At 40.4% G+C, this 24,665-nt stretch overlaps 2 protein-coding genes across 2 annotated transcripts in view; one reads left to right on the forward strand and one right to left on the reverse strand.

The window, feature by feature from the left end:
- Nucleotides 1-1,157, reverse strand: part of TRIP12 (thyroid hormone receptor interactor 12) — a 139,647-nt gene extending 138,490 nt beyond the window's left edge. The window contains exon 1 of the mRNA XM_019657065.1: nucleotides 920-1,157. The gene's annotated coding sequence lies outside the window, so the exon portion shown is untranslated. The remainder of the gene's footprint in view (nucleotides 1-919) is intronic.
- Nucleotides 7-24,665, forward strand: part of FBXO36 (F-box protein 36) — a 68,608-nt gene continuing 43,949 nt past the window's right edge. Inside the window, exon 1 of the mRNA XM_019657076.1 lies at nucleotides 7-655. Coding sequence (XP_019512621.1) covers nucleotides 560-655 — 96 coding nt within the window. The 5' untranslated portion in view covers nucleotides 7-559. The remainder of the gene's footprint in view (nucleotides 656-24,665) is intronic.

The following is a 24,665-nucleotide window of genomic DNA, read 5'->3' on the forward strand; positions in this document are numbered from 1 at the left end:
CCCCCCCCGGCGGCGACGGCGGCGGCTTCTCGAGTCCCTTCAATTATCAGCTGAGCCGCACAGCGCCGGCGTGCGCCTCCGCCCGCGCCGCCTCCCTCCCCGCCCGTTCCAACACCCTCCGGGAACTACTTTTCCCTCAGGTTGCGCTGACGGGCACGTCCGCGGGACAAGCCCCGCTGCCTACTCGCTGCCCATCACATCGCCCCTCCCTCCCCCGCCGCCCGGCTCGACTCCCCCAGCAGCCTGCGATCTCCTCCCGATCCCTCCGAGGGACCAGGAAGGGGAATGTGAAGCATCGCTTGGTATCCCTCCGCCGGGGTCACCCCCTCCCCTCCGTGGTAGCAGGAACTAATTCCCCTTCGGGTCACCGGGGATCTGAGGTGGGAATTTCACGGATCAGGGTTCCCTGTGACCCTTGGAAAAGGGTAGATCACCCCAAGTTAGAAGCCCACTGTCAGCTCAAAAGTGGGGTTCGATTTAAACTAGGGCTTTGGCCCCATGACCTCAAACAAACCCCGCCCCTTCCTGGTTGTCTTAGCGACGGCGGTGGCGTCCCAAGATGGCGTCTTGGCTGCCGGAGACTCTGTTCGAAATTGTAGGACAAGGCCCGGCGCCGAGCAAAGACTATTACCAGTTATTGGTCACCCGATCCCAGGCAAGTGCGATCCGCGGTTTACCCTCTCGACTAACTCCCTGTCCGCTCCGGTGACGAGCCTCGCTAGGCCGACGGTGACTGTGGCCCGCCGGAAGCGCCCGGTCCCAGCTGCGAGCCGGGAGATTTCCCTCGTCACCCCGGCCTCCTCGGCCGGTCTGACGGCCCGCCTGTCCTTTCCCACCCCCAGCCCGGCTCGTCCCAAGTGAGCTTTCTTTGCCTACCCACAACGCCACCCGCTCCCTTCCTGCCACCCGGGGTTCCTACCAGCAGAGTTCCCTCCGCGCGAAGAGAAAAACAGGCGTCCCGGGCTTGCGTGCTGCCTCACCTCAGCGTGGGAAGGAGGGAAAGAAAGACTCAGCCAAGTGTCCCAAGGAGGAGCCGGCAGGGGAGGGGAGAAAGGGACGATCTGTTTTCCAGGGTAGGATTTAATCGTGGGGGATTTTTAAAATCTTGTGGTCTTTACGTGCACCACGGCCACATCATAACTTCCTTATTTCTAGTAGGAACTGATCGTTGAGATCTTCCCCCTTACCTTTTTGGAGCCTTTCTATCCCATTGAAAGTGTGAGGGGGGTGGTACAAAAATGTTTCAGCTGCTCTGCGCGTCAGCCCCACCCATAATGACATCTGCTCCACAACAATAAGACCGAGGATTATGTTATCGCTGGAGTAAAGTAACCATCGGCCTATTTTTATGACTACTTTAGCTGCCGAAGGTGGGCTTTTGGATGATTTATTGTGCGCACGAAATGATCGACTTGAAATGGGCCTCCGCTCGGAACACGTTTGTGATTCCAGGCCGAGATCACGCTCGTCGTTGAAATAAATATTCATACACCTTGCACTTTAATGGATGGTACCCTGTAACATGACATTTAGAACTTTGTATGTATTTGTTTTGGTATAGATATTGAATATGTTATCAGTTTTTCTATGAGCGCTTAAGTAAAATAGGCAGAGTGGTTTTTATTTTTTTTAATCTAAAATTTATAAATATTACACATGTAATATTAATAAATGTGATAGCCTGTCAAGGTTAAATTTTCAACTAAACCGCTTTTAGGAATTTTTACACATTTAATTGGAATTTATTAAATGCTAAAATTTACATTTTTGTACATTTCTTAGGATTGACTCTTTTCTATTTGCTTTAAGATGTATGATCCTAACGATTCTTCACTTTGTAACATAAGTGATTGAAAACAATCATATCTTACTCTATTCCTACTTCATTTTCCATTTTCATTTACTCAGGTAAGAAGTTCTAATTTTTACTTCACAGCCTTTTCCATAATCTGTCTTTAAATTTTTTTTGAGCATTTCTTTTTCTTGAGAGTCTGGCATTAAAAGTGTACTATGCTCTAATGTTATAAGCCTCAACACGTTGAGTACTTGTTTACCTTTATATTTTAGTAAATTAACCATAGGAGCACCCCTGGCATTAGTTTTCCCCAAGAACGCTTCTGTTGTTGTTTTTCAAACTTTGCTCTCTAGTCTAACTTGGGCAAGTGCCTTCCTTTAACTACTCTGTTTTATGAAATCCTTCCCCCTCCATTCTTAATTTGTCCCTTTTTTTTGAAGATCAGAAACTTTTATTTTAGGTCCTATTCTTTCTGTCAATTGCTTATATGTGAAACCCTTTACAAGATCCAATCCATTTTCTTTTTTAAGCAGACTGAATATATTCACTACAGTTCTACTAGTGAGTTCATCTCAAATCTGATTAATTCACTCTCTTTTTACAGTAAAATTTGTTGCAAAAAATAGTAAGCCAAAAGAATAGTCTTTTTAAGCAACTGTCTGGAGACTATGCTATTTTCTAACCACAAGATAATTTTTCTAAATCTCGACACAGGAAACCAAACATCCAGTAAGAGGTGGTCTGACATAAATAAGTACTAAAAGACTAGAATTAAATGTGTTTTATAAGATGGACTTTTTTCTGGAGTGACTTTCTAAAATTGATTCTTGTACATTTTTTCTCTCGCTTTCTTTCTGCCTTTATTCCCCCAAATTTTGTGTATTATCCAAAATATGTCCCAGATTTAGATGAATCCTTCTTGCACTCCGATCCTCTTTTTTATTCATTTTTAACTGCTTTTACTTTTACTGGCTTTAAACCCAAATGACTATACATGTAACATGCATTTGAAGGCAGGTATCTCTCTTCATTAGTTTCATACGACCATTGGCCAAGTCCAGAATATAAATGTACATAAATATTTCCTAAGAAAATTTTTAAAAATTTAAATAAAAAATATTTCCTTTACTTTCTTGCTTACACAGTAACATTAAAAATATTTTTTTTAGGCTTACAGAGACATTCCCAATTAACGACTTGAAGCCATGTTTTTGGGTTTTTGTTTGTTTATTTTTTAGAAATGGGACTTATAGAATACAGCTTGGGGTCAATGTAGTTTAATGCTCAAATCTGATCTTTATAATGACCTGAAGGCTTAGAAAAATCAGTACACTGCACTCTAAGATTTACCCAATTATTCTCGCTCTAGTTTTAGTAGTATATGTATTGGAGTCTAATTCTTTGAAAACTAGTAGTTCATAATAAGTCAAGGCTGGAAAGAATCTTGAATTTTATTTAGGCCAGGGATATTTCACACTTAGCTTCTAAGAAAGTGTTAAGTTGTGTTCCTGAATAAAGATCCTTAATTTTAATCAGCAACTTGGCATTTACTATGGGAATGCAAAATATAAAAAGATCCCTGTCTTCAAAAAATGTATCATTCATTCAACAAATATGTATTGAACACCTTTAAATGCCAGGTACTATTCTAGATGCTGGGAGACATCAGTGAACCAGAGTCCCTCCTCTCATGCAGCAAATAATACAGTAGATAGAATATAGTTAGCAATTTGATTTATATAAACATTTCAATAGTTGAACTTTTGTACCTTTTTTTTTAAGTCCAAAGGAAGCTCATAAGCGATTGCCACGTTAATGAACAGCACCAGCATTTTTAAATCTGTGAATCTAGAGGAAGCAAAAATCACTTTAGAATGGGAGGCCCAGGAGTGTACTATAAAAAATATTTTGAGCTTGAAATTCTGTCTCCTTTGTTCTCTCAAAATGAAAGTGTTGCTTAGGTGGTCAGAACTGGTGGCTTAGGTTTAATGTGACAGACAAATACTGGAAAACTGCTAGAAACAGTAACCATGCTAAGTAGATGAGAATTGGCAAATATGGCCTCTTTTGGCTAATAATACAGGTGGTTGGGTGTCCCAAGAGCACCATCATGTTTCCATTCACTCCAACAAATGAAAGAAGGAAGAAGAATTGGGTAGTAGATTAGTCTTATTTTATCTATCTTACTAAATCCTACTCCAAACTCTAAAATCGATACCTGAAGCTGTCATCTGGAAAAAAAACAAAAACCCAAAAGCTCACTCCTCAAAAATGGCAAATATTTTTTATATACTTCAGAGTTGTAGCACCAACAAGCTGAGGTGTTACATGCCAGCCTGTGACAGTAAACTTTCATCTTGATGAATTCTGAGAAAGGAATTAAAGAAAACTAGACTTGGTGGCTGTTGTTTGAGAGACTTTGCAACAAAGAATTGTGCCAGTGCCATTTCAAGCCACAGACCAATTTTAAAGATTTAAAATTTAAGTAAAGTCTAATAAAAATGTTAATACACACACTCTTTGACCCAGCAAATCCATATCTAGGATTTTATATCCAAAAATACTTTCACATGTGTACAAAGATATGTGAGCAAGAATGTTCACTGAAGTAAAATAATTATAAAAACATCTTCCCATAGAATATTATATAACCTTTTAAAAATGATGTGATGAATCTCTTATTTATTCAGTAGAATCTTAAGCAAGAAAAGCAAGCTGCTGGCTTAAACATAGTATGATCCTGTTTAAGAAACAAGAGTTTTATTTAAATGTTAGAGGGAAAAGCTAGAGTGATTTGCTCTTAGGGGTTGCTTTCACTTTCTGCATTACATATTTCTGAAAGATCTGAGTTTTTCTACAACGAGCATTTACTTTTATTATCAGAGAAAAGCAATAAGAACTTAAAATGAAAATGTAAGTGGTAATTCTTAACTCAGAGAAGTTGCCCTGCTCTGCACCAGCTCCCAACCTCCCACATTAAATGATGAGCAGCAAAAATGATGTCACCAAAGATCCTGCTGGGGGTTTTTTTCTTGGGGGGGGGATTCTAATTCTACAAATTTAGAGGTGGGGCAAATGGGTTAATGGTTACTTGTAAAATTTTGAGATGTTAGTCTCTAGAAACTCCTGATCTTTGTTTTTGTTTTCAATGTAGGTAATAATTACTAAAGGGTTGCCTTCTCTTTCCTTATTGGGTGTGAGATAGTGGTACTAATGAGCTAAAAAAAAAAGATATTGAGAGTAAAATAAGGCAAAGCTGGTGTACTGAATAGGTTTATTTGCCCTCCAATCAAACTTTGAGAACAGAATTTCTCAAGTAAATTGAAATCACATTAAGTAGACACGAGATTGTGCACATTTTGGAAACTGGATGGGATGCAGTCAACTTGATATCCTGATGATATTTTCCCAGGGGTTCCAGGAGCCCCTAAATCATGCTGTGTTGTAGGACTGCTCCCCACATGAGGTCCCCAAGAGTCAAATACCTGAAGAAGATAAAGCAGAGGAGAGTGAACGGGTTTGCACCTGCTTATTCTTTCCTTGTCCCTAATGGAACCTTCCCAGTGGTGGAACTGACTGTCTGTACAGACTTCAAAGCTGCATTGCCCTTCTGCCCAAGGCCACCCGCAACAACCAGTGTTTCCACAGAGAACTGCTGCTGCTTTTAAACCCAAAAGTCAATGGAATACTGTACTTGCTTTTATTTCCTTTCCCCTTCCCTGTCGTTTATGGCTTGACTTACTCTCCTCTTTTTCAGCTGTCTGTCTCCCACACTCTCTTGTTTTTCCCCCTGCCCTTAAACGATAGGCTTTCCCCTTCTTCAGTGCAGCTTGGAACTTTCAGCCCCACCCTGCTCCAGAAGGGTTTTGGTTTTTCCTGCTGTCCTTCTGACAGCAGCACCTGCTGTAAACATACCCTTCCCTGCCCTACAGGTTCAGCCAGGTGTTTGTCCCTCTGCGTTACTCTTCTATTCCTCATATCTGACACACGTCAGAAAAATGATTCCCAACCTGTAACACTCCATGCTGTGCCCCATTAGAGTTGTGAAATCTCTTTTAATCCAAAATATAAATTCCTTTTAACTTTTAAAAGTGGCATGTGGCACTTTTCAGAGAAGGGGGATAAAATAATACAAATGTAATTAAACTCTTAAAAATAACACTATTCAGTGCTTTACCATATTATCACCCCGTCATCAAGCGGCTCCTAAATCCTTATTTTAAAATTACATGACAGCCTGACATAGCTCCAGTATCATCTTTTGCCAGGTAAATGGTGTAAATGGTTCCTTCAGCACCTATGAGCGCCGACTCAGTCTGGGCAGTTCATTTGGCCTCACCCTGCATTGACACAGATTTGCCTCCTAATTATATAGGGCAGTAGAGCACTTAATTGGGAGTCACTGAGTCATGGATCCTTTTATTCTTCCTGTTAGTCCCGCAAGCTCTTGACCTGGGGCAAGACTCTTAATTTGTCTGGGCCCCAGTTGCCTAATCAACATAATAAGGTTACTAGTCTAAGAGATCACTAAGGTTTATTCCATCTCTAAAATGCTATTTCACATGAAAGCAGTGTTTTACCCTAGAGAAAGCACTGGGGGCTTTGGGGTTTTTGTTTGTTTGTTTTGTTTTTTTTCTTTAAAAATTGAGTTTGCGTCAAAGATTCTGTATTAGTAGCTGGCTGTATGACCTGGTGTAAACCTTCACCGGCCAGAGGTTCCATTTCTTCATCCGTAAAATGAACAGTTTAACCCTTGGCTACTTCACAGATGTGGTGAGAATCAAGTAAATATAAAAAGCACTCTAGGCCACTGTTTCTCAAAGAGAGGTTTCATGATCAATTAAGACTGGAAAATCCAGGTTTACACACAATTCTGTTTGCTTCTCCAGAATTTCTCAGAGCCTTCACAGTCCTACTCGGCAGCAAGGCTCTCCAAGAGCCGCATCCTGGAGTTTTTCCGATGGACATGTCACTACAGAACCCCTTTTTTCTCTGAGCATCTTAGAAAGTGAGGGTCTGTGGAATATTCTTTGAAAAACACCCAGCAGTGTGCCTGGTATATGGCAGCAAATGCTGAAAAAAAGATTTATATGGCATCGTCTTTCAATGACAAATTGGTAAAATGCCACCTTTCAATGAAAATGATTATAGTAACTCGTTAGTCATCTCACGACTATGTTCTTTATTTCTATAATCAGCTTGTGTTTCCATAAGAATAGCTATTGATATTTTGGTTGGGATTACACTAAATGTAGAGATCCATTTGTTGTGAACTGACATCTTTACAATATCAAGTTTCCAATCCACAAATATAGTATATCCTTCCTTTTAGAATTTTTTAGGTATTCTTTAATTTCACTCAATGATTTCTTATAGTATAGAAATATTACATATATTTTGTTAGATTTCTAAGTGACTTCTTTTTTCTATTTTAAGTTAAATTCTAGCTAGTAATAAAAACAATTGATTTTTACTTCTAGTAAATTTCTTTTTATCTAGTGATCTTGCTAAGTCAGTAGCTAATTCTAATAATTTACAATTCTTTTAGATTTTTTTTGACACATTCATGTCATGTGTGAATAATGACATCTATTTCTTCCTTCCTGATCCTCACATCTTTATCCTTACCTTATTGCATTGGCTAAGACTTCACTAAAATATTGAAAAGAAATGTAACCAGGCATTCTTGTCTTGCTCTTGGATTTATGAGGACAGCTTTTAATATTTCACCATAATGTACGTGTATGATGTTTGCTGTAGGTTTTTAAGAATCAGATGAACAATGTTTCCTTTTATTTCAAGTTTGCTAAAAGTTTCTACTTTGAATGGATAGTGAATTTTATTTAAAGGAAAAGAAAAAAAAAGATCTCTTAGCTATATAACTAAAATTTAAGTTTACTATTTTTCTCCAAATAATTCTTCAGATTAAATATCCTGGCTCCAGGACCACCACGCTCATCGTTCCTTAAATAGCACCCATCACTTTCCCTTTCTCTCCCTGTACACTGGGCCCCAATCATCTGTGTCATGTCCTGTCAGTCTCCCTACTCATACATCCAAAGCCTCTCCCTGCTTTGAATCTCATCTAAAATACCCACTCGACATTTCAAATCAGTGGGAAAATGGAAAACCATTCAATAATTATTGTGTCAATTGGCTATCAACATAGTCACAAAATAGAAAAAAAATTACCTAAATCTCTTATCTTGTACTGTATATTTAAAAGCTTTATATGGATTGAAGAGCTAACTGGTATACGTACAAATGTATGAGTACACTATGAAAGTACCATAAGAAAATAAGAGAGAATATTAAAGTAGCGTCTACTGAAGACTCCGAATCTGGAAGCCATAAAGGATGGCAGATCAAGTACATTTAAATAAAATGTTGTTTCATGAATAATACTTTAATAAATTACTTGGAGAAAATGTCGATGTTTAAAAAAAAAAAAGTGATATTTACCAGGCAAAGGGTAAATATACTCAGTATTCAAAAAATTGTTAATCTTACAAATTAATAAGATAAATAGCCTGCCTCATGGAAAATAGGCAAAGGCTATGAACAGTTACCTGAAGAAATACACATGACTAATAAACATATGAAAAGAGGCTTAATCTCACTAGTGATCAAGAAAATACAGTTTAAAGCCACAGCATACAAATTTTTTCACTGGCAAAAATTGAAATTCCAGGTTGGCAAGGCAGAGAGAGAAAGGGCTTCACTAAGTGTTTGCTGCACACCAAGCCTGGGACCCTGCCAACAATGCCGAGATGAAGTGCCTTCCCTCAGGAAGCTTACAGTCTCTCTGGGAGACAGAAAAGACAAACTACAGCAGCGGGATCTGGTGAGAGCATTGGAGGGAATCTTGAGTACGTCAGGGGAGACTTCACAAGGACTAAGATATAAGCAGAGACCAAGACAAAGAAGAGCTGGGGACAGGGCCAAAGATGTGTGAGCACAGCATGTGTCCCGAGGTCGGGTGATAAGTAACGTGCTATTGCGGGATGCAAAGTTGGGTGTCAGGACCCTGAGGAACAGCCAGGGAGTGGATCAGGCAGTACCTGGTAAATCGAGAATAGAGACCTGATCCAGCCAGTCAGTTTTCAAATTACCCTTTGGTTTTGCAAATAAATAGACTTCTGAGGTTCCACAAGCTTTTTATTTAAATCTCCTCTTTGGGAATATTTTCCACTGATTTATTATAAAACTTGTAATACAAAGGAGATACCTGCCCCCTCAAATGTTTTATATATCAAATTTTAACGCCTTCACTTTTGCTTCCAAAATCTAGTTGAACATGTTTTGGTGCAGGCCACAGAGGAAAGCATCTGTCATCACTGTGAATACAGTAGAATTTCTGACAAATGTGTCATTGTTTGGGAAGGCCACGCTGTGACCAGCCCTCTTTGTGTTCGTGCCTGTACAAGGCAGGTACAGTCGGAGAGAGAAAGCCAGAAAATCAAGAGAAGCTCAGATGTACCAGCTCAGCACAGAATCTTGGAACACTGACAGTTCACAAAAACATGCTGACCTCCTTGTGATGCTAACGTCATGCTAGAGAGTTAATACATGCTAAGTACTTTTCAATGCTTTTTGTCCGAATTTGGTATTTTAATAAGAACACAAGAATTTTGTAGACACTGTAAATGATTCAACTCTAAAATGAAAGTCTTAATTACTCTCACATTTTTGGATCTCCTGGGTCCTCTGAATTGAAGAGTATCTTAAAATCGGCAAGTAAAACAAAATGATTTCAATTCATTCAACAAATGTTTGAGCGCCTTCTGTGTACCAGGTGCTGTGCCAAGTATAAGGATACAATAGGGCGCAAAAGCACACCCTCTGCTCTCGTGGCGATAGATGCTGAGCAAATAAGCATGTAAGCCAAACGAAGATGTCAGCCAAACATGATGAGTCTGTCAAGGAGAGACACCCAAGTGTTCGAGGATGTGGCCTGGTCATGCATGTTAGGGAGGCTCTTAAGGGGAGGTGAAGTTTGATCTGCGATGTGGAAGACTGGGCAACTGGACAGAAGGCCAGTGCAGCTGGAGTGCAGAGGTCACGGTGGGAGGCCACCCAGGCTTCTTAGAACATAATCGGGAGCTCTGTCCTGATACTGAGAGAACCAGAGCCATTGAGTTTGGAGAGGATGAAGTGGCTGGAACACTAAATTCCAATGATTGTGAGGTACACTTTATTTATATCTTATTATCTCCAAAATCAAAATTTAATTAGCGTTTTTTTTCTTTCTGGGCTATACATAAAATAATGATGCAACTTATAGTGGATGGCATCTTAGAGTTGATGAAATATGGTAATCAGGTGTGCATTTTCAAAAGATCACTGGATATAAGGTGGAGAACACATTTATGATCTGCATGGGTCAGGGTTTTCTTTTATAATGCAGATATTAATTGATTACTGGTGCTGAGTAACACTATTCATTTTCATCTATATTTCACTGCCTGATTTCAAAGTTCTCTTTTTATCAGAATAGTTTCTTTGTTCTGATTAACTTGATAATAAGTAAATTTATTAATCTGAACTAATAAAAATAGTCTATCTTCAAAAAGTACCCCATCTATTCAATAGATAAATAAATTTGATAGAGATGTACATAAGTAGGTACAGAGAAAATCTGTACAGAATTTTCCTTAATAAAAGGGTTCTGCTATGAAAAACAAAAAATTTGAAAACTACTGTTCTAGGTAATAAGGGTACAGCAAGGATTTTTGCAGAGGAGAATGATATGGTTAAAGCTGCAGGACAGAACAGTATATTACTATATATAGTACTTTCTGCCTCCTTATGTTTTAAGGATTTTATAAAGTAAAATATACAAATTATTGACAATTTCCTCCCTACCTTACATTTTTATTTTGGTAAGTTCCTTTAGTTCTAAAATGAGTCTTTCTTCTCCCTAAAACTATTAAAAATGCCTCTTTGGCATTTTTTTTTTTTAAAGGAGAGGTTGGCATTCAATAGGAAAAAGAAATTGTTTACCCATTCATACCCTTTTACGCCAAACTGTCTCAGTGACTGCCTCCAGCTTTTCTGTTATTCTCTTCTACAGGGTCCTTACCTCCTGCCATTACCCAAGGTTCTCTCTTCCTTAAAGATGGCGCTCTCTTGACCTTTACAAAGGCTCCACCTAAGATACTCTAAAGGAGCGAAGTGGTAGTTGGATGCATTTTTAATCCTTTTGCATTGTGCCTAAAAATCAAATTTATTTTTAGCAAATAGTAGACCTTATTTAAGCAGTGACTAAATAATCTTTTTTAAAAAATGAAATAAAAATTATTCCTCAATATTATCTTTGAGTACTGATTTTTTTTTCTTATATTTTTTTCTTTTTTGGAGGGAGGTTAGTAACAATAAGTCTGCTTTAGGGACTAGCTGAGTGGCGCGTTGGTTAAGAGCTGGCTTGGGATGCCAGCTCTGAGCAGCAGGGCCCCGGTTCGGATCCCACATGAGGGCCAGTGACACTGTGCCCTCTACAGCTAAAATGGTGAACAACAGCTGGACCTGGAGCTGGGCTGCAGTGAGTCGCCGGCAACGGTGTAGGTTGCAGCCCCTGCTGCAGTGGGCTGCCATAAACTACTGTGAGTGACTGGCAGCCGCTGTGAGCGGCCGTCCAGGGGCCAGCGACCAACCTGCCTCACCCGGGAAGAGCGCAATGATAATACCAATATGGGCCAGTGAAGCAACGTCCTCCACAACTAGACTGAAGAACAAAAGGACAGCAAGTTGTCTGTTCCCCTTCCCCGATTCCCTAGTGCTGTTCCCCTCCCCTAACTCCCCAATAAAATCTTAAAAAAAAAAAAAAAAGACTGCTTTAGTAATACCATAACTAAGAACATTTGATGAATACGAAAACACACTAGACACACCCTCCTCATAGGTACTCACTGCAGTGTCATATGCCTTTTGGCCTTTTGTATAAGGTGTGCAATCGGGAGTAAGTCTGCTGTAATGGTTAGGTATGTATTTGATTTGTGGAGAAATTGGCTGTACATCCACATAGGTATGTGTTACAGGTTGAATTGTGTCATCCAAAAAAAAAGATACGTTGAAGTCCTAACCCTCAGTACCCCAGATTGTGACTTTATTTAGAAATAGAGTCACTGCAGATGTTATTAATTAAGATGATGTCTTACTGGAGTAGGGTGGACCCACTACTCCAATGACTCGTGCCTTTATAAGAAGACAGACATGTGAAGACATACACAAGCCATGTCATGACCAAGGCAGGAAACTGAAGTGATGCCGCAAGGAATGCCCAAGGTATCAGCAAGAAGCTAAGAAGAGGTGAGAACGGATTCCTCTCAGGGTTGCAAAGGGACCGTGGTCCTGCCGACACCGTGATTTCAGACTTCTAGCCTCCAGAACTGAGACAATCATTTCTGTTGTTTTAAGCCTCCCAGATTGTGGTACTTTGCTACAACAATGCTATGCTGGGAAACTAATACAATAAGTGAGGATATTCATGGTCCACCTTACCTCATTCACCGGAATATGTCGGTGGGAAAAGATAGCCGTCATTGCACAGCTTGTCTAAGCCCCATCTAAAACAAGTCACCATCTCCCCTTGCTACAGTTAATTGGACCAAGGTGGACACCTGTCTCTAGGCCAGTGAATCCACTGGCTAACCAGCAACTGTATGATTTGTGTGGCCTGGTGTGAAAAGATGAGCGTTCTGAAAATTTGAACCGAGGAACTGGAAAGGGACATAGCCAGTTAGCACAGGGAACTGAAATAGGAAGGTAAAGTGGAAACTTGGAGTGGCCGCTCTGAACTGCATGCAAGCCACTGGCCAAGAGAGGAGCAGAATAAAACACACCCACAGAAGGGGCATGACCATGGTGGTGTGGTGCTACCGAGGAAGTGGGACCGTTACACGGAGCTCAGGTTTTGGGGACTGGCTGAAATGGCAAGTTGCGGCCCTACAGCCAGTCTCACCTTTTAGTAAAGAACCCAACTTTTGCTTGGGCTACAAGCTGCCCACTCAAAAGACTGCATGTCCCACCTCCCAGGTAGCTGGGTATGACCTTGAAACTAAGTATTCAACCCCTAGGAAGTTTGTGGTAGGGTGAAGGCAGGGAGGGGTTGTGGGCCTCTCTGTCTAGCTGGCCCCTTTAGAAATAAAATCAAAGGCAAGGGGTAGAAAGGATGATGGGAGACAGCTCAGCTCCCTCCATGCCAGGACACAGCTCTGAATCTCTGCCAGTCCACCATATACCACGTTCTATCCCTTTATTTATTCTTTTTTGTTTGTCTTCACTCCCTGCATAAAAGTGGTGGTTAACGTCCTTTGGGTCCCTCATCCCAAAATGCTCTGATTTTCCTCACTCTCATTGCATGTGGTCCAAATATCTGTACTCAACATTTTCAATGACCACTGTGATTTGGAGAACCCAATCCAAGCCAGTTGGGTGCTAAAACTGTTGAGAAAGAAGCATGCCCTTTACCCCCAGACTTGGAGCTATAGTGATGTGAGCCTGGAGCTGCAAGCAGCCATCTTGTCACCACCAGGGAGCTGTAAGCTTATCACCACCAGGGACAACCTGCCTGTGGGTGCAGCCAACACAGAGGAGGAAGGAGCCAAGCGGTAAAGAGAGACCGAGTCTTCGTGGCATTGTTTGCCACTTCTGGAGACAACTGAGCCCTAGGCCATGTAAGCCAATAAGGTTCTCTTTTTTACTTCAGCCAGCTTGAGAGGGTTTTCCGTCACCTAAAACTGAAAACGTCCTAACTGGTCCAGGTCAGATGGCTACCCCGGTGCAATCAGCAGTGCCAGGGGCGGCAGACCAGATGTCACCTACAGAATATGTGCACAAGGAGAGTCAGCCCCCGAGATGGGAGCTGTGGGCAAGACAGGCAGTTTAGAGCTTAGCCTCTCCAGTATAAATGAGGGTATGCAAGACAAGGTTAAAAGATGTGAGTTCATAAATTATGATGGCTATTGTTATAAGACACAAAAACCCCAAAACACATAAAACAGCCTTGAAAAGCATGTGAATAGATATGCGAAGAATTCAGGAGCCTTGGCCCATTGGCGACTGCTGGCACACCATGGCTGTATATTTGAACCTAGGCAAACTGCTGATGTGGACATCTCCCAAGATCTGTTCATAAAAACTGCATGAAGTTATATGTGTTGAATACAGTTACGTGATACAGAGTAGTGTTCACTGAATTAAAATTTTCCCACCTTTCTCAAACACTACCTCTCCCCTATTCTCCACACTAGAAACCAGCTGTGTTTGCGGAATCAAAGCAAAATAAAAAATAAAGCTAGCAACAACGCACGTATGTTCTAGGCAAGTTTACATTTCACGTTAAAACTTGCATTTATTTAACAGTTCCATTTATGACTTTCCAGTTTTATAATTATTATTATGGTACTCCAACTAGAAAGATAGTATCACTTCTTAAACATGAGGCTATCAAATGAGTGTTTAAGGCAAAAAAAGTTCTTTTATTAGTACTTAGAAGTCTAGACTGTTACTATTTCAAATAGAAAAACTAAATTTTGGATAGTTAAAGTCTATCAAAACTGCTTTTTTTAAGTATAAGAAAGTGAAGAATTGAATTAGGTTTATTCAGAAAAGAAAGTAAAGATTTAGGGATTTGTGAGCTAATAGGTTGTAATAGGTTTAGACAGCTAAAGATCATTGTTTCTTTTTTAGGAGAAAAATAATTGAAAGAAATTAGGATGAATGTGGCTTATTACTGTTCTGTTTTAGATGAGAAATATGAGCAATATTGGCAATGCTATAAATTGGATGGCGGGGAAGTGGTGCGATTGTTGGCATGGGATGGGGGGAAGCAGGAAGACAGTGGTGTGGTAAAGGAGAGTTTGTGAAGTCATAACCAATACTACCAGCATAACGTGGTAGTTAAACACAGAGATTCTATAAGCACACCCCACCATTTACTAGTTTTTGGACCATGGGCAAGTTACTACTCTCTGCCTACGTTTTTTCACCTGAAAAATGGGTCTAATAATGATGCCTCACAGGCTGTGAGAAACAATATGAGTTACTCAATGTAAAGAACCTAGAACAATGCCTGGAAGTTCTATGTAAGTTCAATATGTTTGTTATTACTATTAATGAGGTTGGTGAATTAATTGATTGGACATGGAGAGATTGAGTACTAGAATAGTACTCATTACTTAATTTTAAGTCAGTTAAATGTATACTTAAAAAAAATATATCTCAGACTGAAGAACACGCAGCATCTGACAGGGCCAAAGGCTCCTTTCAGAATCCATCATCTTGCCCCTCGAAGTCACATTCCTTTTCAGACTTGCTTTAGTTTTCTGGGCGCCAGCTGCTGACTCCTCTGTCCCGTTGGCTTTGTTGTCTTCCTCCCTTCACGTCCAGCTGGAAATCAAGTCCTGCCCTCCCGTCCTTCGGACTCATGTTCGTCCCTCATTCCCTCCCCACTGCTCCTTCCTCAGTGCCTCCGTCCGGTCCTGCTGCCGCCTTCTCCCAGTTGGTCTCCACATCCGGGGCCTTCCTCTTTCCTGCCCTCCACTGCCAGAAGAACCGTCCAAAATACTGAGGGGAAAATACAGTCCATCCTAATTACCCACAGATGCCCTGTTTGCGAATTTGCCTGCTCACTAAAATTTACTTGTAACCCCCAAATCGGTATACTCCTGGCGCTTCCACAGTCATTCCTGGACATACGCAGAGCAGGAAAAAGATTGAGTCCACCCACTGGCATGTCCCCAGCTCAGATGGAACAAGACAACGATCGCCTCCTTGTTTCAGCTCTCATTCTGCCAATAAGTGTCCTTTTTCTGGCCTATTTAGTGCCACATTTTTCTCATTTTTGTGCTTTTTGTTGGTGATTTTGCTGTTTAAAATGGCCTCCAAGAATGGTGCCGAAGTGCTGTCTGGTGCTCCTAAGTGCAAGAAGGCTGTGACGTGCCTTATGGGAAAAATACATTTGTTAGCTAAGCTTCGTTGAGGCATGAGTAAGTTATAGTGCTGTTAGCTCTGAGTTCATTGTTAATGAATCAACGATATATATTGAATAAAGTATCTTTAAACAGAAAAATACATAAAACAAGGTTATGTATTGATCAGTTGATGGAAATGTGACCAGAGGCTGGCAGGAACCTACCCCTGTATTTCCCCTAGGGCAGTGATTCAGTAATCCATAATTCAGCATTGGCGGCAACTTTCTAGAACCTGATCACTGTGAATAACGAGAATCAGCTGTACACATGCACATACATTCAGGATACTGGTGCCCCGTTTCATTTACGGGATATTGATGTACGTGTACAATCTGGCTCCATTTCCCTCTCCTAACTTGTCTCCTAATACTCTTGCCACAAGTCTCTGTTCCAACCAAATTATCTGTCCTTTTTCTTCCCAGAATTCATTTCAACCACTGCCCCTCCCCACTGTTTCCACCTCCACCCCTTTGAGGGACCCACTGGGCTGTGGTCACAGGGACGGGCACATGAGCCAGGCCCGGCCCATCATTAACCCCCCTGCCTCCAGGACACATGTGGGTAGTTGACCCAACTAGACCAATACAATCATTCCCTGGCATTTCTCACACTCAGAGAGTTGGTTTCTCATTTCTTTGGGGATCTTCAAGCTGGGGGGTGTAGGCTTGGAGTTTCTAGCTGCCAGGCTCCCCACTACATGAGGGACGCGTATCTACAATAGAAGATAGTGAGGCCAACAGCAGAGAGGAATGGAAACAGAAGGAAAGAGAAGGCTGGCAATCTGATGCTGCCACTTTGCACTCCTGGATATTGTCATGCATGAGGCCACCCACATGACTGTCTTTCCAAGTTACATAACCAACACGGTTGCTTTCTTACTAAACTACTCAGGACCAAGTGTCTGTCTCTTGAGCCCAGCGGTCCTGAATACTACACTCAGGCCTCTCGGTCTATCTGCAGTGCCCTCGAACACTCTGCTGTAAATCACCAGTTTCTCCCTAACTTGGATTTTGGAGGGCCAAAATTTAGTGTACCTGGATTTCCTTCTGTCCATCTTCTCTTTCCTTAAGGTTTTCCAGTTCAAGGCAAACCCTATTTGGGATAGACAGTAAAACAAGAAACTGGAAATTGGGAATATGAGAAGGAGACGAGTAGAACTTGTGCAGGATAGCAGAGGCAGGTAACGGAGGCCTTAGACCTGCACTTCCATGGGCCATGTATCGCCCAGGTGGGTGCAGCCAGGTCTCATTGCCCCACTGTGTCTCAGGTGTGCTGTGAGCGAAGCCTCTGCACCCTTGTTTATGTGGGGCCTATCCGCACGCAGACATCATCTCTTCAGCTCACCCCATGTTACCCTCTGTGCTTCAGTCTCTTATGCTGCCCCTCCACCTGGAACACCCTTTCCCCAGCCTTGGCTTAGTCATTCATCCTATTCTCAGGTCTACTTTCATCTCTGCCAGAATTCTTCTTAACCTGGCCTTTTTCAGGGAGAAGTTTGAGGAAAGAGCTTGCGAAATACTAGGTCAAATAAAGGTTACCACAAATGTTTCCATCTTAAACATTCAGGTGAGAAAAAAAAAAAGTGGTTCTAGATAGTAGCAGCCATCAGCATAGAGTCACAAAAAATAAATGAACATTTGCAGAAGCAATAGGACGCTAAAGAAAACATCTCTAGACATGATAACCAACAAAGTAATATCAGTTTCTCAGCATCTCATTGAGATTGATAGAATTTCTAGCAAATGAGATGGTGAATGGGAACTAGCCTTTACTTATGTAAGCTATGTAGGCTAAACGTCTGTGTTCAGCTCTCACATGGTTGTGAATCCAGCTCTTAGCACAATGCTTAGCACACAGTGGCAATTCAGGAAATATTTGTTGAATTAATAAATACTAATTCTAATTGCTATAATATTGTAAAAGCAAATACAAAGCACAAAAATGACACAAAGCAAGGAAGTGGCCCACAAGGGAAAATAGTGTCTTAGGATGAGCTTTCTTCATGATATGACTATAGGATCTGAGTCTTTAAAACATGTGATAGATTATTTTCCAGTGAGTGAAGCGGGTGGCAGGAAGAATTCTAGGCAGCTGGGATCCATTTTAGCAAAGTCACTGAATTATGGCACTACGGTTGAGACAGTACAGTGATGTGTTAAAATGTGGGGTGTAGTCACGGGCCTAGCATAACATGATGCTGAAAAAGGGCTGGACAGGGGCCACTATCTGTGGGCCTCATATGCCACACCAAGGATTTTGGTCCTGAAGAACCTTTGAAGGACTTTAAGTGAGAAAAAAATCACATTCTCAATAACATTTTAGTAAGAGGCCTTTGGCTGCCATGTTGAAGATAGCCTGGTTCAAACGTGACAGTAGAGAGCCCTCTTAGATTTTATCATGGTCTTCAAAAGATCAGTGGCAATGAAGGGAATGTCAAGAGTTGTCAAGAAAAACACTATTGGAACTGTTAGACAAATTCAGTAAGGTAGCAGGATACAAAATCAATATTCAGAAATCAGTTGCATTTGTATATACCAATAATAAACTATCGGAAGGAGAAATGAAAACATTTCCACTTACAATCGCCTCAAGAACTATAAAATACTTAGGAATAAATTTAACTAAAGAAGTAAAAGACCTGTACTCTGAAAATTATAAGACACTGAAGAAAGAAATAAAAGAAGATACAAACAAGTGGAAGCACTACCATGCTCATGGATGGGAAGAATTAATATAGTTAAAATGTCCATACTGCCTAAAATAATATATAGATTCAATCCAATTCCTATCAAAATAGGGCATTTTTCACAGAAATAGAAAATATTATCCTAAAATTTATATGGAACCAAAATAGACCCCAAATAGCCACAGCAATCCTGAGAAATAAGAACAAAGTCGGGGATATGCTACCAGACCTTAAAGTGTACTACAAGGCTACAGTAATCAAAACAGTATGGTACTGGCATAAAAACAGACACATAGATCAATGGAACAGAATAGAGAGCCCAGAATTAAATCCATGCATATACGGGCAGTTAGTCTATGACAATGGAAGCAAGAATTTGCATTGGGATAAAGATAGTCTATTTAATAAATGGTGCTGGGAAAATTGGACTGACACATGCAAAAAAATGAAACTGGACCATCTCCTTATGCCATATACAAGAACAAATTCAAAATGGATTAAAGACTTAAATGTAAAACTTAAATCCATAAAACTCCTAGAAGAAAATATAGGGTCTAAGTTTGCAGACATTACCCTGAGCAATATTTTTACTGCTACATCCCCGCAGGAGGGAAGTAAAAGAAAAAATGAACATATGGGATTACATCAAACTTAAAAGCTTTTTCACAACAAAGGAAACCATCAATACAAAATTTAAAAAACAGAAGCCTACGGAATGGGAGAAGATATTTGTCAACAAGATATTTGATAAGGGGTTAATATCCAAAATTTATAAAACAATCATGCAACTCAACACCAAAAAAACAAACAACCCAATTAAAAAATGGGCAGAGGATATGAAGAGACATTTCTCTAAAGAGGACATACAGATGGCCAACAGGCATATGAAAAAATGCTCAACCTCACTAATCATTAGAGAGATGCAAATAAAAACCACAATGAGATACCACCTTGCCCACAATGGCTATCATCAATAAATCAACAAACAATAAATGCTGGCGAGGCCAGGGGGGAAAGGGAACCCTGGTGCACTGTTGGTGGAACTGCAGACTGGTGCAGTCACAATGGAAAGCAGTATGGAGGTTTCTCAAAAAACTGGAAGTGGAACTACCTTATGACCCAGCAATTCCACTTTTAGGCATTTATCCAGAAAAAACCAAGACATTAATCCGAAAAAATATATGCACACCTATGTTCATTGCAGTGCTATTCACAATAGCCAAGGCTTGGAAACAACCGAAATGCCCGTTGGTAGACGACTGGATTAAGAAACTATGGTACATTTACACAATGGAATATTACTCAGCTATAAAGAAGAAGGAAATTGTACCATTTGCAACGATATGGATGGACCTAGAGAACATTATGCTAAGTGAAATAAGTCAGTCAGAGAAAGACAAATACCATATGATCTCACTTATATGTGGAATCTAAAAAACTGAATAAATGAGAAATGTAAACAGAGATAGTCTCAGAGACACAGAAGAAAAACTGAGGGTTGCTAGTTGGGAGGGGGTGGTGACAAAGGAGAGGGGGAAGGGATGAGACAATACAAATTGGTAACTACAATATGGCCTCAGGGATAGAAAAGACAGTTTGGGGAATATAATCAATAATGTTGTAAATATTTTTTAGGGGGCCAGAGAAACTCATGTCTTGTTAGGGAGATCACTTCATAGACAATGTAGAGGCCTGACCACCGTACTGTATTTCCGAAGCTGATGTTGAATAATATTGTATGTCAACTATAGTTATATATACATATAATCACAGGACGGGGAATAGAGTGTCGGAATGGAGTCAATGAAATTGTAATAGATAAGTATGATATCGGGGGTGGGAGGGCAGTGGATGGGGGGGGTTGTTTCTGTGTGAGGGGTGAAAAGGATAACTAGTGCATTGTTCTGTACACCTGAAACTAATAAAAATAAAAAAAGAAGAAAAAAAAAGTTGTCAAGAAAAGGAAATTAATAGAACCTGGTCACAGAGTCAATGTTTTGTAATGACAGAGAGGGAAGAGTCTTGAATGACTCAACTATTGCCACCAAATAAGGAATTCAGGAAGAGGGAGAGGTAGGTTTGTGAGAGAAGATGATGAGATCATTTTTTATCGTTAAACACATGATGCTGGTGAATTACCCAGGTGGGTATGCACAGTAAGCTGCTAGATACTTTAACAGGACTCTGGAAATCAGAAGTGAAAATACAGATTTTTGACTCAGTAGCATTTAAAACTATGGATGAGATTACCTACATGGAGGAGAGAACTCAGCAAAGGACATTTTTAATACTGAAGCACAAATCAAGTGTATCCAGGTTTGCATCTTTTTACCTTTTTTTGGAGGGGGGAGGGGGAGTGTATACCACTGATGTTAGTGGCATAAGCTACACAGGTTATTTGAGGATGGGCTAAGTGTTTTTCCTTGTAAATTATTAAATTCATTTGCAGTGGGAATAGTCTTAACAGAACGGTGTTGGTAAACGCATAGAAAATGGCTCCTCTTGTGTGATGTTGACAGGAGTGTAAATTGGTATATTCTTCCTGTGGCAGAAACCTTAGTTGTCCCCAAAATCTATTTTCCCTTGTCCTTAATAAAAGATTACCGACTTAGCTGAACATACCAGCTTCCCAGGAAAAAAGGCTACATTTCTGTCTCCCCTGCAGCTAGATGCAGCCACATGACCAAATTCTGGCCAATAGGATGTCAGCACAAGTGGTGAGTGTGACTTCACAGAAGAGGCCTTGAGAGTTGGACATGTTTTGTTCCTCCCTTCTTCCTGCTGGCTGGAATGCAGATTCGATGGCTAGGACTTAAGCAGTCATATTGCACCACGCAGAAGAAGACAAGTTCTGAATATGATGGGGTACCAAAATGGAAGTTGCCTGGCCCACCCCGGGTCATGGACTGCCTCCTCTCTTGCATAAGCTTCTGTCATGTGGAAGCCGCCTTGCTGGATGTTGTGCCACTTTCAGCTGAACCTAATCCTGACTGAAATTCTTCCCAAAGGCAGTTCAGCCACATTTAATCAAGTATGTGCATCCTTTACTATGGCATCCCATGTCAGGGAATTTACCCCAGGAGAAAATTACACAAATTTGAAATGACACATAAATTGGATATTCATCACAGTGTTGTTTATATAACCAAAAACGGAAGATGGGGAAACTAAAAGTCTTCAATAGAAAATTTGTTAAGTAAATTATGTGTACTTCTGTATACAGAAGCCACCAAAATGATGATGCTATGTTTAGACATCACACAAATAGATGTCTATGACATAGAAGGAAAGAAGAGATTATAGGGCCGGCCGAGTGGCGCGATGGTTAAGAGCTGGCTTGGGACGCCAGAGGGCCCCGGTTCGGATCCCACATATGAGGGCCAGTGACACTGCCCTCTACAGCTAAGATGCTGAACAACAGTTCAACCTGGAGCTGGGCTGCTGTGAGTCGCAGGCGACAGCGTAGGCTGCAGCCCCTGTGGCAGTGGGTTGCCATGGGCTACTGTGTGTAGCCAGCAGCCAGTGTGAGCGGCCATCCAGAAGCCGGCGACTGATCTGCCTCTCCTGGGAAGAGGGCAATGATGGTGCCAACTTGGGCCAGTGAAGCAACATTCTCCACAACTAGACTGAAGAACAAAACGACAGCAACTTGTCTGTTCCCCTTCCCCCAATTCCTCAGTGCTGTTCCCATCCCCCAATTCCCCAATAAAAATCTTAAAAAAGAAAAAAAGAGACAGGCTTTAAAAAAAAAAAAGAGAGATTATAAATAAGCACGTTTCTCATTCCATTCATATAAAATTAAGAAATACGCACACACAATAAGTCAATCTATAAATGTATATAGAGTCTGAAAAATGTTTGGAGAACATAAGACTATTCTTTAATGCCTGGAAATGGGATTTTTAGATTTTGGTTTTTTTTTACTTTCTGTCATGCTTTCTCTCATTATTTGAAATGTTTAAGCTTTATCAATGTTATAAAAACTATAAAGCCTTTTTAATTTTTTTTAAATGTTCTCTTTAAAAAATGAATATCATTAAGAAAGTAACATGGGCAGTTTTGCCAGCTAACTGTTCAGGAAGGGGTGCGGCCATTGCTGCTGAAGGCCCATAACCAAAAATGCTCTCCAGGAAAACTGACCCACCTTTCTGTGGTCCTCCACAGTAGGTGGGGAATCCTACTGGGCAGGTCTTTAAACTTTCTACTGAAGAAGTAATTGGAGCTTAGCTGATGACCTTAATGCGTGTTTTTTTCAATTCTTTCATTTTACTTTTAATAGATCTGGGGAAAGGAAATATATGGTTTCAGAGTAAACATCAGTCATTTAGGACTCCTCATTTTTATTTTTACTTAGAAATATATTCAAAGTAATTATTAGTAAATCTAGCAAGATATTTATTTATGCACACAGTATATGAACTGATTCATGTCCTTAAAGTTTTGAGTTTTTAAAGATAGGCTCCTACCCCAGAGTAACTCTATGCAGTCTATCTCCCCACCTCAATCTCAGGTCATTATTTTTTACCTTTTATTTCATTTTAATTTTTTTGTTACAAAAAGCTTAATTTATTTACAAAGAAAAAAGATGCCTTTATACAATTCATAGCAGTTAAATGGAAATAAAACTGTGGGCCACCTTGAAAAGGTAAGGCTAACTTTAACCTATTTACTTATAGACCTGTTTACTATGGTATTTCCCAATTTTAAAATCCTGAAACATTAAGTCACCTCCCCTTTTGTCATCTGAGGAATTGCCTGCCAGTTTGACTGGAAATAGTGTGAAGCCCAACTTGCCAAGTGTTTTTTTGAGGAGTTTAATACCTTTTTCTCTTTTGTGGCCATTTAAGTAACACTGCATGAGAATTCCCACATTTTTATCATGTTGCTTTCCCCAGCATCTGTCCCTACTTAGCATTTCAAAACAGAAGAAAAGCAGCGGGCAGCCATGATTTCGCCCCTTTTTTAGCCCTTGTCTGCTGTAAAATCAGAAGCTGTGGCTGAATCACAGTCTTAATTTTTAAATATATTTAATATGGTTAAATATTATTAAAATACCATATTTCACTCAACAGAAAATAGTCTGCTCAGTTGTAGAAAAGTGCTTCTGTGGTACTTTCATAACGATAAGGATTTTTCAAATTTAGATTTCTTGCTATCTTTAGTTTACTCTTTTTTACTTTTAAATTAAATAATTAAACGCATAATGAGTGTTCATACAAAGCTATGTCTAAATAGAAATGAATTAATGTAAATCTAACTATTAATATACATTTATAAATTAAAATATAAGTATAATTTATGTAAATAAAATTTTTCTATTTTCCAAAGTATAGACTTATGTAGTTTTTAGCCAACATATTGATGAGTTCTAATATCTAGAAATCTTACTGTCATTTTCAGCAATATAGCCTACTGCGGAAAATCTCTGACCTTTCTTGATTTGATTTCTGCCATCTGCTGGCTGTGTGCCCTTGGATATTCAATCATTTATTCAGCAAGCACTTCTTGATTTCAACTCTGCAGTTCACCATAGGCATGCTGCAGGTTAAAAAAAAAAAAAGCCTCTAAGACTTGGAGATTGCTTTGGAGACTAGTGGTGGTCAGAAAAAATTCACAAGGAGTTGTAGCTCAGTGGGCTATGTGCCCACTGAATAAACTCTCCAGAAGCTCCGGTGGAATGTGAGCCATAGAAGTCCCTCCTGGATGTGAAGAAGGGCTTTTACACCGTCCTGTGCGAATGCAGGGGGGCAGGGATTCCTTAGAGAACTTTAGCCTTGGAACTCTGGGAATATTCCAGGAAGCAGAGGAAACCAGGGACCTAGTAAAATAAAGTTGATTGTGCCCTTAGATATGGAAGTTGGGGGGGGATCCTGGTAACATTTGCAAGATGGATTCAGTAACATGATGGGTGTGAGTGAAAAAGGAGGATATAAAATCAAGGAAAATGGAGGAAAGTGGAGCTGGGCCCCTTGTTAACTATAATCCTGACTTCCTGTTAATCCTTATGGTAATTTCTGGGGGCGGGATCATAATAAAGGGATTAGCCATCTTGCAACCCGGGTCTCTTTGCCTGCACATGGGCTGCGGGTAGGAGCTACGTGTAGGAGGTGTGCTTTTTCGCACCGTGGTGGTGGTCTTGCTTCGTTTTCTTCTCCCGAATAAACCTTTTCTTTTGTGGATTACTTGGAGAGTTATTTTTCGCCAGTCAACA

This window comes from Hipposideros armiger, unplaced genomic scaffold (assembly GCF_001890085.2).
Source record: "Hipposideros armiger isolate ML-2016 unplaced genomic scaffold, ASM189008v1 scaffold_273, whole genome shotgun sequence".
NCBI classification, from domain to species: Eukaryota; Metazoa; Chordata; class Mammalia; order Chiroptera; family Hipposideridae; genus Hipposideros; species Hipposideros armiger.